Source organism: Amphiura filiformis, chromosome 2, assembly GCF_039555335.1.
Source record: "Amphiura filiformis chromosome 2, Afil_fr2py, whole genome shotgun sequence".
NCBI classification, from domain to species: Eukaryota; Metazoa; Echinodermata; class Ophiuroidea; order Amphilepidida; family Amphiuridae; genus Amphiura; species Amphiura filiformis.
In genome coordinates, this window is record NC_092629.1 from 77,681,499 (window position 1) to 77,696,582 (window position 15,084).

General features: G+C 36.6%; 1 protein-coding gene across 1 annotated transcript in view; it reads right to left on the reverse strand.

Annotated features, from left to right (window-relative positions):
• Positions 1 to 15,084, reverse strand: part of LOC140143496 (uncharacterized) — an 89,728-nt gene that overhangs the window by 18,556 nt on the left and 56,088 nt on the right. The window contains exons 6-8 of the mRNA XM_072165331.1: positions 2,358 to 2,485; positions 1,445 to 1,589; positions 615 to 726 (exon numbers count right to left, since the gene is read on the reverse strand). Coding sequence (XP_072021432.1) covers positions 615 to 726; positions 1,445 to 1,589; positions 2,358 to 2,485 — 385 coding nt within the window. The remainder of the gene's footprint in view (positions 1 to 614; positions 727 to 1,444; positions 1,590 to 2,357; positions 2,486 to 15,084) is intronic.

The following is a 15,084-nucleotide window of genomic DNA, read 5'->3' on the forward strand; positions in this document are numbered from 1 at the left end:
AAATGTCAAGAATATGTCCTACTTTTGATCATAAATTCACAAATTTCCCTCTCAATTTGTCAAGTGTGATGGCATCAATTCCAGGCAGCATTAGGATAATGAAAGTTGATTGTGCATTTCGAGTCACATATTTTTGCAGCGTGATGAGGTGACTCTTTTCAAAATATCACAAGCTTTCTTAAGAAATACTGAACAAATACTGAGCTTGTTGGTAGTCATTTTAATGCATTTTTCCTGCGGATTCAAAATATGGTCATGAAAATTTATACAATTATTCTGAAATTTTTGAATTTAAAAAAAAAATTGAAACTTGTCATCTGCAGTCGACACCCACTTGGAGAGTTAAAAATCAGTGAAATGAAAAATAATCATGCCACATTTCCACAATGTACTATGAATTAGATTGTTTTCTTGTGTCATTTCATATGTAATAAAGCCTGAAGAAGGTACGCCCAGTACCGAAAATTTGCTGTACAACTGTTTCCCGTCGTCGTTTGTTTTATTTTATGTTATATATTTCACGGGAGTGCATCTTTAGAGATCCAGTTAAAGTATGTGTGTTTCATCAACTTTCTGTCTACAAAATGAATTATATAAAATGCTCTTATCCTTACCATAACTGCCATCGTTGGGTATTTGACCTTTGACCCACTTAATATGTGTCTCATTTAGATGAAGCGTCCCTTGTGTTAAGTTCTGCAAGTTGGGTATAAATTGTCCTATAAGCTGCAAAATTTTATGAATAAACCAAAAAAAAAGGAAAACAATGTAAATCATGTGAATGTGACATCAACAAAGTATTGTGCATCGACTAATAATGATGCAGATGGTTTCACAAAAAGCAAAGGCCAGCATCATCTGTTACTGAGTGTCAATCGTTCCATGAAGTGCATGCACAAAGATGCTGCACCCATTCTGCGCCTATTACTGAATGCATATTTTTTCAAAGCAGCCTTGACATCTTTGCCCGTTGGTGAGTTATCTGTAGTTCTCGAATCTATGACATCATGTTTCAGAAAATCACAACAAACAAGTCTTCTACAAAATAGCCAAAACTCAACATCTCAGTGCGCACTTTATTTTCCTGACTTAGGCCGTATGCAGACTCCGAGTATTTGACGTATATTTGATTTGAAGTTCTAACGAATGTTTGATGACGTAATATCAATAATATGTTACGTATAATATCTGGTAGAAATATATCTTTGATTTTACGTCATCAAACATTTGTTAGAACTTAAACTGGAAATAGAATGGCAATAGATTAAATAACGTAGATATGTTACATCAAATATTTTACGTCTATTAAAAAGTCTGCATACGTCCTTATTGTTTTCAACAAGTAAGTAGGCCGACTTGTACAGTTTTTAACCTATAAATAAGACACATTTCTCACATGCTCTTCTTAGACTTTTACTTCCATCATAAATGCTACCATACTCACATTTTCAATGCAATAGATGCTGGTAGAATCAGTTCTTGATAGATGCTGGATGACACTGATTGGTCCATATCTATCTGCGCCATGGAAACCTACATGACCTGTGACCCCATCGAAGGATGTATTGGCTAAAATATCCATGTATAAACTGTACAGATGAAAACAAGTTGTTATGAAGATGTTGAAGTCATTATTAAAAAACTCTCATTAAAAATTAATGATGCAATCCTGAGATGCTCCTATAACTTTTTTCGTAACTTGTTCGAAAGATGATCAAAAAAGCAAAATTTTTGATTCTGATGGTGTGTTCATAGTCCAGTTAGACACATATGCGATCAAGCAAAATCAGTCGGAACTTGGAAATATTGATTTATTATACTGCCATGAGTTTTCTGATAAAATATTCTCAACCCTTTTGAATCTCAACCGTCAAAATGGTCCACTTTGTTGTGACAGATGATATTTGGATCAAAATCATTAGAGCTCTTTTCAGGACCTGATTTATCATTGGGCCCAAACACAACCATGACAGCAGGTGGTCTATACTAATGGTAATGTATTTGGATAGTAAGAATTCCTCCTTTGATGCAAAATAGTTACTTGTTGCATGTTAATGGTAAGAGTTTCCGTAGATAAATATTTTTATCAGTAGGTAGATATTTTTGAAATTACGTTTTGATACGGTGACGAAATTAAGATTACTGAATATTCAATAAATTTGCAATGCACAAATTTCTATCTCAATTGGGTGGGCCAAGAATACAGAGAGGTCAATGGCATGGGTCAGGGATCAGGCTCAAGGTTACACTCACATTGATACACATTGGTCATGTGTCCAGAAAATTTACCTGAGAAAATTTACCAATTAATGTTGACTGGTAATGCATAGTATTTTTCATCTGAAATTGTCACTTACTGTGTTGTCCTCTCTGATGTTATGGTATCTATGGCTGTCTCATCATGTTTGAGTAGTTCATTCAATGCATAAGCATAGGTCCACACTGTATCATATGCATAGGCCCCATAGTCAAGTGGTTCAGTACCCTGCAGCAGCAAAACAAGAAAACATACAAAAATTTACATTTTTGGTTTATGAGCGAATTGGTTTAGAAACACATCTTTAAAAACAAATTGAATATGATGAGAGATCTACAGCAAAAACCTGAGCCACAAAGGCTATTAACTTAAATAGTGTGCTACACAAAACCCACAAGACCTCAAATTGTTTAGAACTTTAGGGGCTCAACTGACCCCCTTTAATTATTGGATCGTATTTGCTGGCACAGTGCCTGTTGTTCAATTTAGAGGGCACCAGACAATGCAGACATTTTCAGCATTTTTTTTTTCATTTTCAAAATGTTCACTTTGATTGGGAAAGATGTGCCCTCCCCCTGTGCCCCTATGACTCTATATCACTGCTGCAACCCCTCCCCCTGGCTGTATTAGGACTCAGCTGCCATTCCATTCAGATCAGTGCTGATGATGTGATGGATAAGTTGGTTGTTATCAAACATGACATGAGTAATTCTTACGTAGGAAATCTGATATTTTAGGCCTGATATTTTAGGCCTTTCTGTGAAATTATATGAGACTTAGTTTAGATCTCTGTGGACCTAGGCCTACATGATTTATTGCCTAAAAGATAGATGTTTGGCAAGTTTAACATGTTTAAGAAAAGTGTCTGCATGAACTAGGTGAGAGCAAGGACCATCTGTCCCTTACCCAATAACAAAAACACAATAAGTTCACATTTGCTGAATTTTAAGAGGTTGCCTCCAATTTTAGACAAACTTCTTAATTGAGATACACTATTGTAATGTAGCCTACTTAAAGGAACACCAACATTTTTCTCTGGTGCGATAATACTCCATTGGAGGGATTTAAGTGCATTATTTTGTACAATTTCTCGAACCACCAGTGATGCACATTTATTAACTTATTTTATGCACGAGAAAAAGATCTCATGATTTTTTTGTTATGTTATAACAAAATTGTCACTAAAAATGCTGAAAAATACAATCAAAAATATTATAAATGCATCAACCCGCAAGGAATACGTCTGAAAGCACTGTCAGTAGCACGAAGAGTGCACGCCCATGCATACACAATCAATGCTTGGTTCGCATTTTCTAACATTTGTGCTTATTGGTTCATTCTATACTATCTAAGAGTGTATGAAAGCGTATTCATGACAAAATTTGAGATTTTTAATAAAATCATACAAAAATGTTATGAAAATATCCCATTTTTAAACCGTTCCACGGATTCTGAAAATATCAAGCATTGGCAAATATAAACACCTCATATGCCCAGTGATTGGCACTCCAGATATTGATTGATTGGTATCGATTGGTATTTGAATCAGCGCAATAGACTGAAAAGTGGGTATTTTCATAAACAGAGCAGTCAACTATCAAAATTCAAAAGTATGTGATAGCTGTGTGATTCCTTAACCACACCAATGGTATAATTTTGTTTGTTGGGGCATTAAAATGCCCTCAAAATAAAGTTTCTGATGTATAGTTGTTTTTGGGACACTCTGTATGCCATGTCAGTCTCTCATCACATGATGACATGATTTATGGTGATACGGTTGTTTTTGGGACACCCTGTATGTCATGTCAGTCTCCCATCACATGATGACATGATTTATGGCGATACGGTTGTTTTTGGGACACCCTGTATGTCATGTCACTCTCCCATCACATGATGACATGATTTATGGTGATACGGTTGTTTTGGGACACCCTGTATGTCATGTCACTCTCCCATCACATGATGACATGATTTATGGTGATACGGTTGTTTTTGGGACACCCTGTATGTCATGGCAGTCTCCCATCACATGATGACATGATTTATGGTGATACATTTGTTTTTGGGACACCCTGTATGTCATGTCAACCTGCCATCACATGATGACATGATTTATGGTGATACGGTTTGATGGATAACTTGGTACTTATTGAACATGACATGAGTAATTGTAACATGAAAGGCGCTTTGAAACTTGATATCATTTACGTGTACACAACATAAGGCAAAAAAAAATCCTGAAAAATCAGGGTCGCATTTTTTTTTTAATGAAGATTTTTACAGAACAGATATCTTCAAGAAATCAATGTTTTTAACTTAAAATTAATATTTTATTGAAAAGTATCAAGTAGTCAAAATTGACAAATGTCCCTAATGGACTGCACTTTTTAATATTTGTGTGGATGTTTTAAAAACTGGAGGTTTAAAAAAAAATAGATGCTCGACTGACCCAACTTTCCATTTTTCCCACTTGAGGGCAACACAACCTTTTATTTTTTTGGCCTAACATCCATGACAATCTGAGAGTACTAAATATAGAGAGGCGCTACATCGATCGCTCAAGTGAGGACAGCGTGAGCTCGATACCTGTATAAGAGTCTGTTCGTCACGCCACAAATCCTGAAAGGTGATTTTGAATATGTAATGATATGAATGAGCTGTAATGTGACGTAGCTACGAAAAGGCGCTGTCATTGGATGTATGTGGTTCATTTTCCTATGAGTTATTGTTGTTGTTGTTTTAAATGTTTGTTTTTTTGTCTTTTATATGAACGCACTGTCAATTAAGGCGTGTGCCACTGATATAGGCCTAAAAGCGTCCGTTCAAATAACTAAATAATATAAAATATGCCCATATTGTTGTTGCTGGGCAGAGGTCACGCTCTCTGCGAACGGTACAAAAAGGTGACTAATAGAAATATATTACAGATCTTGGCAGCAGACAGATTGCGCTGTCCTCTGACCCTGACTGTTTGCCACGTTGACCTAGATAAACACGTACAAGCAGGGGATGCGACTGTGCCACAGGTTTTGTCTACGGAATCGGTATAGGCAATTTGTACAGAGTGCGGCTAGCCTGTGACAATGATGTTTGACTGAAAGGTAGTATGGCATGACAATAGTTATAAACAACAATGCATCCATGTTGCCAGAAACTTTCAGTGCCACCAGAAGTTTTCATGCCAATATTTACTGATTCTGCTGCTGATATGAGCTCTCAAATTGCTCATCTTATGGATGGTTTTGTGGCAAAATTCATCAAAAAGCGACTACTGTTTTTCCAAGTTGAGACCTAACGGCATGTTTCTACTGAGCAGAGGGTTGATGGATTGGTGATCAGGGGTCACATTCTTGCACGTCTATATACGCATCCTTGGACCCCTTTGGATGGTTTGGACCCATAAGTTGGACCCCTTTCAATTTTACGATGCACAGAAGCTTAATTAAATTATGTAAATCCTTTGCCGAGTTGTCATAGTAAAATTTTATTATTGTAGATACAAAAAAGGAACCAATTACTACACAGAAAACCCACGAAATTGTCCGTATATAGAGTGAAAACCATTGTTAATACAATAAAGATGTTTTGAACCTACATATTGTGTGGGCAAGTTATTTTGTGAATTCTAAATCAGTACTTGATCATTTTCAAACTTCAGAACTTCGGACTCCTTAAAATTTTCATGGACCCCTTTGATTGGGGTTTTGCAGGGCTTAAAGGGTGCAGAAAAAAATGAATTTGACCTTTTTTTTTATCTCTGTTAGTGATGCGCGGTGATATGCGGTGATGGTCCCAGTAGAAACAGATCTGGTGAAAGGTAATGCGTACTTGGTAACCTCACCGTCAGCTGTACGAGTCAACCACCTTTTACGGGGGTTTTAGTGGGCGATGGACATTTACAGTGCAGAAACAGTTAATTTGGTGTGGCCGACCAGAAGGGTGGCCATGACCCCCATATAAATTGTGAGAAGCTAGGCCTATAATACAATCTGTGTGATCCAATTGTGACCATAGCAGGCCCGTAGCCAGGGGGGGTTCGAGGGGTTCGATCGAACCCCCTAAAATTTTGACACAAAAAAAGGAGAACATGGGAAATGTGGTTGAAATGGCCATATTAGCACAAAAATTGTTATTTTTCTCGCGCTTCGAGCGAATATTCCTATTAATTTTAGGCTCAGATTTATAGCGGGACGATTTGAAAAATCCCCCGACGCCCAGTTTATGTAGGCCTATGACTTAATTTAATGCTATAAATACAACAGAGTCATTATTTGCCTCTTTGTCTCATCTAGATTTGAAGATTTTTAAACATTATTTGGTGTGCAAAAAAGCGATAACCGAGAAAGCTTAGTTCCCGGGCTTAGTTCAGAGATGAAGGGAGTGATCAGTGATATAACATAGGAAAATAAGGTAGGCCTAATTGATAATATTTGTGATGAAATAACGCACCTGATTAGCAATTTTTTCTTGTTTTTATCGAGCTAATTTGCCTCTTTGCTATACATGTAATATATCCATTTATTCCTGATAATAATGTAAAAATAATGCACCAAATGCCTTCAATTGGGACTTCATTCTTCAAAATTCTTCCAATTCTGAGGGGGCACATCCCCTCAGACACCCCCTCATGCCTGATTTGCAACTTTTTCTTGTTTTAATCGCACTAATTTGCGTCTTTGCTGTAATATATTGAACCAATATGTTGATAATAATGTACAAATGGTGCACCATGTATGCCTTCAATTGGGACTACATTTTTCAGCTCAGACACCCCTATGCCTGATTTGCAACTTTTTCTTGTTTTAACCGTGCTAATTTGCCTCTTTGCAATAATAAATTGAAACCATATCATTTCTGATAATGATGTAAAAATTGTGCACCAAATGCCTTCAATTGGGACTTCATTTTTCAAAATTCTCCCATTTCTGAGGGGGCAACATCCCCCCTCAGACACCCCCCTGCGCCGCGATTCCGCCGCGCGATGCCCGCTACGCGGCCATTACTCATCAATTACACTTAACAGAAATCTGCAAAAACGAACCCCCTAACTCGGAGGGCTGGCTACGGGCCTGCCATAGGCAGTTTGAAGCTTTAAATGAAAAAGTTTGTCTTCTTCCAGTCAACAGACTTAATGCATGGGGAGTGAATGGTTACTCGCCTTTTGCAAAGTAAAAGTATATATGACCCAGTTCATGTTGACACACATTAAAAATAGGGGGAATTAATGCAGTACATAAACACGTATTATGCCCCAAAGTGGCCTATCAGTTGGTTGGCAACCAGTGTTGGGGCTAGGCCTGCAACAGTGATGGTTTAGTAGGCACATATTGAACATGACATGACTAATAGCTACTAATAATGTGTCTTGAAATATGACACCATGATGACATGACATTTGGGGGATGGTATCAAAGATGTGGAATTAACAGACGATATGAAAGGAGAAATAGGACTTAAAATAAAATGAAATGGAATAAAGATGAGTGAAACGGAATAAAGAAAGGAAAGGAAGGGAAGAAGGAATTTAAGGAAGGAAAAAGGAAGTAAGAAATCAAAGAAAGAAAGAAAGAAAAGAAGGAAGGATGAAATGAAGGAAAGAAGGAAAGAAAGAAAGAAAGAAAGAAAGAAAGAAAGAAAGAAAGAAAGAAAGAAAGAAAGAAAGAGAAAGAAAGAAAGAAACGAAAAGAAAAGAAAAGGAAGGAAGGATGAAAAGAAGGAAGGAAGGAAATTAAAAGGAGAAATCCAGACAGAAAGTGAGTATGTTAGTGAGAAAGAGAGAGAAAGTGAGAAAAAAAAGGACAACAAAAAAGACAACCAAAAGGGCAGTGTTGCTACGCTCATTCTTGATATGAATTAATACTAGTCTTTTACATCAGTCAATGAGTCCATTTTGATTTCCATATTTCGGTCAATCACGTATAAAGCTGACTCTCGAGAGATCTCACATCATTCAAGATATTATGTGCTTCCCTAGCACATAATTGTTATAGATTGGAACAGTTGCTATGGTTAACAACTTTCCTGTCTTGTCAGTCTTTTCTACTTGCATGAATATTTAAAAATATAAATTTTTGCAGGCGGCGGATGACATGATCGGGCCGGCAACTTGTGAAACCGCCGGGTCGTATGGCATTTTCCAATATAGTCGTTTAGTTTTGTGGGGTTCATTATCGAACCTCAACGGTTTTAGCTTGTATTTATATTATTTATCAACATAGGCCTATTTGTTTGCGATATTTCAAGCGTTTTAAAATTTCAAAATAATCCATTCAATTACACGGTTGACGATGAAAATTTACTGAATTTAGAGAATGCAATGCGGCCACCACCTGAATTTTTGCTTCTAAAAGTGTATGATCAATAAAGAGTTCATAATATTAAAGCCATATTGTATCATATGCTGAGGAGGATGCCCTCAATATTTTTCAAAATTCTGTTTTTTAAACGATTGTAGTATAACCTGCAAAAATCAAAACTTGCTGGTGCTGAAGTTTCTGGAATAAAGGGCAGGAAGAGACGTTTAATTATAACAATGGAAATTTTAGTTGAATTTATTAGAGGGAATATTTTTATTGTTTATGTGTACACATTCCCAATTTTGATAATAAGCCTGAAAATGACTGACTTTATCGCCAGGAGTGCTAATTACATTGAATATGGCAATACTCATATGATCACATAAATAATTCCAAATTTTGACATTCGTTTCATTGAATTAATCAGCCTGAAAATGACTGATACAAGCGCTAGGGGCACTAATTAGGTTCAATATGGCAATACTCATAATATGATCAAATAAATCTATTTCAAAAGATCAAAAGCGTTCAAAAACCGACAACCTCAGTGGCACTTGTTAATCCGCCTGTAAGCAGACAATAAACCACAACCCTCTCCTGGTCTCTCAGGAAGTGGGTACTACCATCCAACCTATATACCGTCGAAAGGGTCAATACTGCAGCCAACGCTAGTAAAAGTACATAGGTACGTCACTTGAGACCTGATGGAGACACCTGAAGATATGCTACTACAAGAAATCTGATCTCATCCTAATGGGATGTTTCTGATTCATCTGGCCTTATGGCTAGTCGCTAGGATCAAGACTGGGGGTGTATTTAAAGGGACATTCACAGATCTGCCATGCCCTGAGTACATTTCCCCCCATTACACATGCATGTTTAGAGATCAAGCTTGTAGCCCAGGATTTATTTCAAATGTAGTCCTTCTTTTTAGGGCTGATGATTTTCAATATTTTTAAAGAATAAAGTGGATCGCTTTATTCAGTTTGGCATGGGGGAGTTGCACAGCCCAATATGTACCTTTTATACAAATACACAGTTAAGGGCTGGGGTATGAACGTTTGGACAGTATTTATTTAGGGACATCAGAGCACATCAGACATATCGAATTGTATTCTGAATACAAAGAATGTCATTCTGATATCAAATAATTTTGATTTTTAAAATTCGCAATTTAATACACATTTTATGGCAAATCATTAAAAATTGATATTTTTGATATTTAACAGTACTTGAAGTAAACTTTATAAATCTGATGATTTATACTTAAAGTGAATGTAGGTGGGATGAAAAGCCGATCAATTGAAAATTTGACCTTTCAGATTGAAGATATGGATTTTTTTTCCCAAAACACCAAAAAAAATTAGGTCTTTTTGGGAAAAAATCCATATCTTCAATATGAAAGGTCAAAATTTTCAATTGACCGTCGGCTTTTCCTCCCTGCTACATACACTTTAAGAATATATCATTAGATTTATATAATTTACTTTAGGACTGTTATATATCAAAATTTGAAAAATATCAAATTTTTATAATTTGTCATAAAATTTGTATTATATTGTGATTTTCAAAAATGAAAATTATTTGATATCAGAAAGACATGCTTCAGATTCAGAATGCAATTCGATAGGTCCGAGGTGCTCTCATGTCCCACAAAAATACTGTCGAAACGCAATAAACGCCATTTTAGATCCCTTAACATGAGCAAAAAGTTAGTTTTCAGCATCATTTTTAAATGATGACCTGCCAATTTTATTAAACTTTCCAATATTTTTTTTCAAATAAATAAATTTCAGGAATAATAGCTCTAGGTCTAATAGCTACATTAAAATCAAAAACATTTTATTTAGCCACCCTGTATCATGGCTCTAAACACAATAGAAAATAAAATATATTTGTTGCAAGTCTTGACCACTGTTACTGAGCCACCCTGTATCATGACTTTTATTTAACCCAATAGGACATGTAGTAAATGAGTCTTGCCATAATCTGAAAAACACAAGTGTGTATAAGTAGTAATTTTAGCAAACACAAAATTTCACGCCCTACATATAGACTAACCCACACCTTGAGCAAAATATAAAAGAGCAAAAAAGTGTCAAAATTAAAGTGGTGCAAAAACTTTTTTACAGTGCATACCGCATCAGACCGGAAATAACAGAATCATACTTATTTTTAACCCACCCTGAATAGGTAGACTTCAGCACAGGAAGTATGACAAGGACCAAAGCTGATATAAATCAGGTTTGGATAATCCCCTCTCTCACACTGGGGACAATATACTGTCACTCATAGACAAGAATGCTCTCCCATCAAACATACCACTTCTAGCAGTACGAGACTGAAGCTGTTCTGTTTAGATGAACTGAGCTTTTAATGTACCACGTTTTAGACCGTGTCCTTTATTTGGCTCCCATTTTGGAGGTGACGCATAGGCGGGCGCCCTCTGTATGTAGGGCTGTTAAGATCCCTTTGCTGTCACCCAAAGACCAACTATTTTTTTGCTGAACCATGCTCTGTTATTCAAAGACCCCTTTTTTCCGGAGGGGGAGGGGTTGGGGAATGGGTGACGGGATGTGCAGCCTTTTAAACATATCAATATCATTTTTTATTGAAGTCCCCCCCCCCCAGTACTTTGCTTACAGCTGAGTTCAACAGAAGCGGATGGCTGTTCAACCCCATTCCCCATGCACACTCTATGTATAATGGTGATATAAATCAGGTTTAGAAAATCCCCTCTCACACTTGGGGACAATATACTGTCAGTCATGACAATACCCCTCTTCAATCAACAATCTTGCTTCCAGCAGTATCACTGAAACATTTTTTTTCATATTTTTTCAACATGTTCAAATAAAGTAACTTTTACACAGACTGCCTTAACTTGCAGTTCACATTAAATGCCGACTGAGCCGAGTCTGAGGTTTAAAACAATTGTTCGGTGTACACCTCACTCCTAATCCCCTCTGTTCATTCTGGTGCTGACATAAGGTTTGGATAATCCCCCTCACACTGGGGACAAGACTGTCAGTCATAGACAAGTCTCCTCTTCAATCAACAATGTTGCTTCAAGACAATGTTGGGTTTTTTTCTTGTTCATAAAGGTACCTTTTCTGCAGGAGGCCTTATTATATCTTGCAGTTCATACTAAATGAAGACCTGAGCGCAAGAAGACCGTAAGTCCACTTGGCCCTTCAACATGTATACACTAAAGTTGCGTATAGTTTCGTATAGTTTGTAATGTTTTATACATGTTCAGGGGCCAAAACAAATTTTTCACAACCTTTCATGATGTTTTCACCCTGGAACATGTATTAAACATAATAAACCCAAAGAAACTATACATAACATGATGCAGTCATGTCTACAGTAGAATTCATCTCGACCTTTGCAGGACTTAACCCCATTAAAAGCTATTAAACCAAGATAACACTCATTGAAACAGCTCAACTGATTAAATCGGATCTTCTCTGGTTGTGCACAAGTGTCTGTTTTCATGTGCGATATCGCAATAAAGCTGGTATTATAGCTTCAGTTGGGTAACCGATTATAAAGGAAACGAAAGGAAACAATGGTATGTGTACCTTTGTTCACGAAATGAGACAATTGCCTGCTTTTTGTAAACCAGCATTCTTGAAAATGAGCAACATAATGATTGTTGACTTAACACGGTTTGGAAATAATTTCTTCATATTTTTGGTGTTATCTGTCGATTACATATCCTTCCTAAAACACAAAAGTACGACCCTCTCCAAACACCTAAATTAGCTAAAAATGTAGGACATGTTACAAAACTATATTGTCTAGAATTTTAGAAGAGTACTTTTAATATTGGCCGGTTATTTTTCACACAGCGGCGTTAATTAGCCAATGTACTATTACCTATAACATTAACTAAAACACCAAAGTACGAATATTTCCAAACATCTAAATTAGCTAAAAATTTAGGACATGTTAAAAACTATATTTTCTAGAACTTTAGAAGAGTACTTTTAATATTGGCCGGTTATTTTTCACACAGCGACGTTAACTAGTCATATCCCCATACTTTTAACGTAGGGCTATTTGTAGAGGTCACGCGTCAATGGGAAAGAGCACTGTGTATTGTGTATAGGAAAACGGACAGTAACTGCAGTATGACTTTAGTGTATATACATGTTGAGGGGCCAAGAGGACTTACGGTCTTCTTGCGCTCAGGTATGCTTACTTGTTAGCTGAGGCTGGGGTTGGTGTAAAATATCACTAAGGTTATTGATGTATAAGCCCACACCTCCCCCCCTCCCATTCCCACTCTTTGCTGATGTCATAATCCCCCTCTACTGATGACAATTATACTGTGGTAGGCAGGTCATATGTGCCATAGACCCTGCTACAACACAGCTGTGTAGGCCTACTAACCACGAGCAGGATGGCTCGAAATACTGGGACAAAATTGCCCATGATGCACGATGTACTTTCCCTTTGGTCTGTTTCAGGCCATTTTGGCCCATTTCAGCATTTTGCATTATTGTCCCCGTACATAACGTAAAGTCAAGCTGATAGCAGGTCTTTGGGATGATTCAGCAATTCCGTCCCCTGGAAATTTTACCCAATCTGCCACTGTGGCCCTGTCCTATATACAAGCAATGAAAGCTTTAATTATCACTCTTTTTCTAATTTACCCTCCTCTCTTCAGGATATTGGAAATTCTCTATCTGCTCTTGGGATTGGGCGAGGTTGGTGAAAGTTTTCCACAGGGTAAAGCTTGGACTTGCTACTTCCATCTTCACTTCAATTAAGTATAGTGTTTACTTGTTGAAGAGTGAAAGAGACAGAGTTGAAAGTACCTTAATTTTGTCTTTTTGGACTTGCAGATCTAAATTGTTTTGCAATAAATTCAACATGTTCAAAGACTTGCATTTTCTGATACCAGTTTACTCATTTTGCTGAACTTCAGGCTGTAGGAGCTTAACATGTGCAGAAGCTTCACTGTTTTATTTGTTTGTTTGTATATTTATTTGTAGTTAACAGTCACTGATAAAGCAATTTGGTCAATATATCAAAAGGCAGGGATGCCAACCTTGCAACTCAAGAAACTGTACTCATAGACCCCAAAAACTGTATTTTGCCATACAAAACTGTATTTTTTGAGATCATGTGTAATTTTACTTGTAACTAGCTGTAAACATTAAAAACTAACTTGTTTTCAAGTTTGTCAACTAAAATGACCTGTTGCATATACCTGCCAACTTTTGAAAAATAGAAATAGGGACACTTGTGAAGTGTAGCGCTCGCGACTACGGCCGGGGTCCAGGGGCGCGGCCCGCCTTATGAATTTACAATCAAATTTAGCAATGCCAAAGAACCATTCCATCAGTGTAATAAATCAATACAGAAAGATGCTTCCTTTACGAGTTATCACTCATTGAAAGTGCTACTTTGCTATACTTTACATGGAAAGAGGCCATCTTAAAGTCGTCATATTTCCTTAATCACATAATTGACCCAGCTGATTTTCGGATATGTGATGCACAGTTAAAAAATAATTATTAAAAGATTTAGTGACCTCAGTCAGCCTTTGACCTTGTATGTGACCTTTGACCTCACGAAATTGGATAAAGTATGTAGAGGAAAGAAATTGATATATTTCTGGAAACATTGAGTTTTGTTATAGAAGTATAGAAGCATGCTTTGTTAAAACTTTCAAGCTCAGAATATCATTGATCATCATCATCATCAGTGCATCATCATCCATTATCATTATAGTATCAGTCGATAGGCCTAACATCGGGTTTTGTTCATGTTTTCAAAAAAAAGTAAACAATGTAATGTTAATGTCAATTAGAAGACTGTACTGGGTAGGCCTATAGTAATTGTCTATGCATGGTTAAAGAAAAATATTAAAAATATTAATGTGCCACTGGTGCACCATTGAGCAAACAAAGTCGGAAAGCATCTTGCAGGCTTATTCTTTTGCAGACCTAAATAGTTAACTAAATACCTCCAGAAGACGTAGCATGCATGTGTAGCAGTTAGATGAAGATGCTTAATGAAAAATATTAATGTGCATGAAAAATCAGGAGAAAATTATTTCGGAAGCCATCTTGTAGGCCTATTAAATATTTCTTTAATGTGCATGCTCGTGCGAAAGTCGGAAGTAAAAGGAGGTCAGAAACCTTGTAGGGTTCTTCTTTTGCACCAATAGAGCTAAATAGTTAAGTAAATACCTTCAGAAGACAAAGCATTAGGTGGTTAATAAAAAAAACTAATGTGCATGAAAAATCTGCAAGTCAGAAGAAAATTATTTCGGAAACCATCTTGTAGGCCTATTAAATATTTCTTTAATGTGCATGCATGGTGCGAAAGTCAGAAGTAAAATGAGGTAGGAAACCTTGTATGCTTATTCTCTTTTGCACTAATAGAGCTAAATAGTTAACTAAATACCTTCAGAAGACATAGCATTAGGTGGTTAATAAAAAACATTAATGTGCACTGATGAAAAAGTCAGAAGAAATTATTATCTTGTAGGCCTATTAAATATTTCTTTAATGT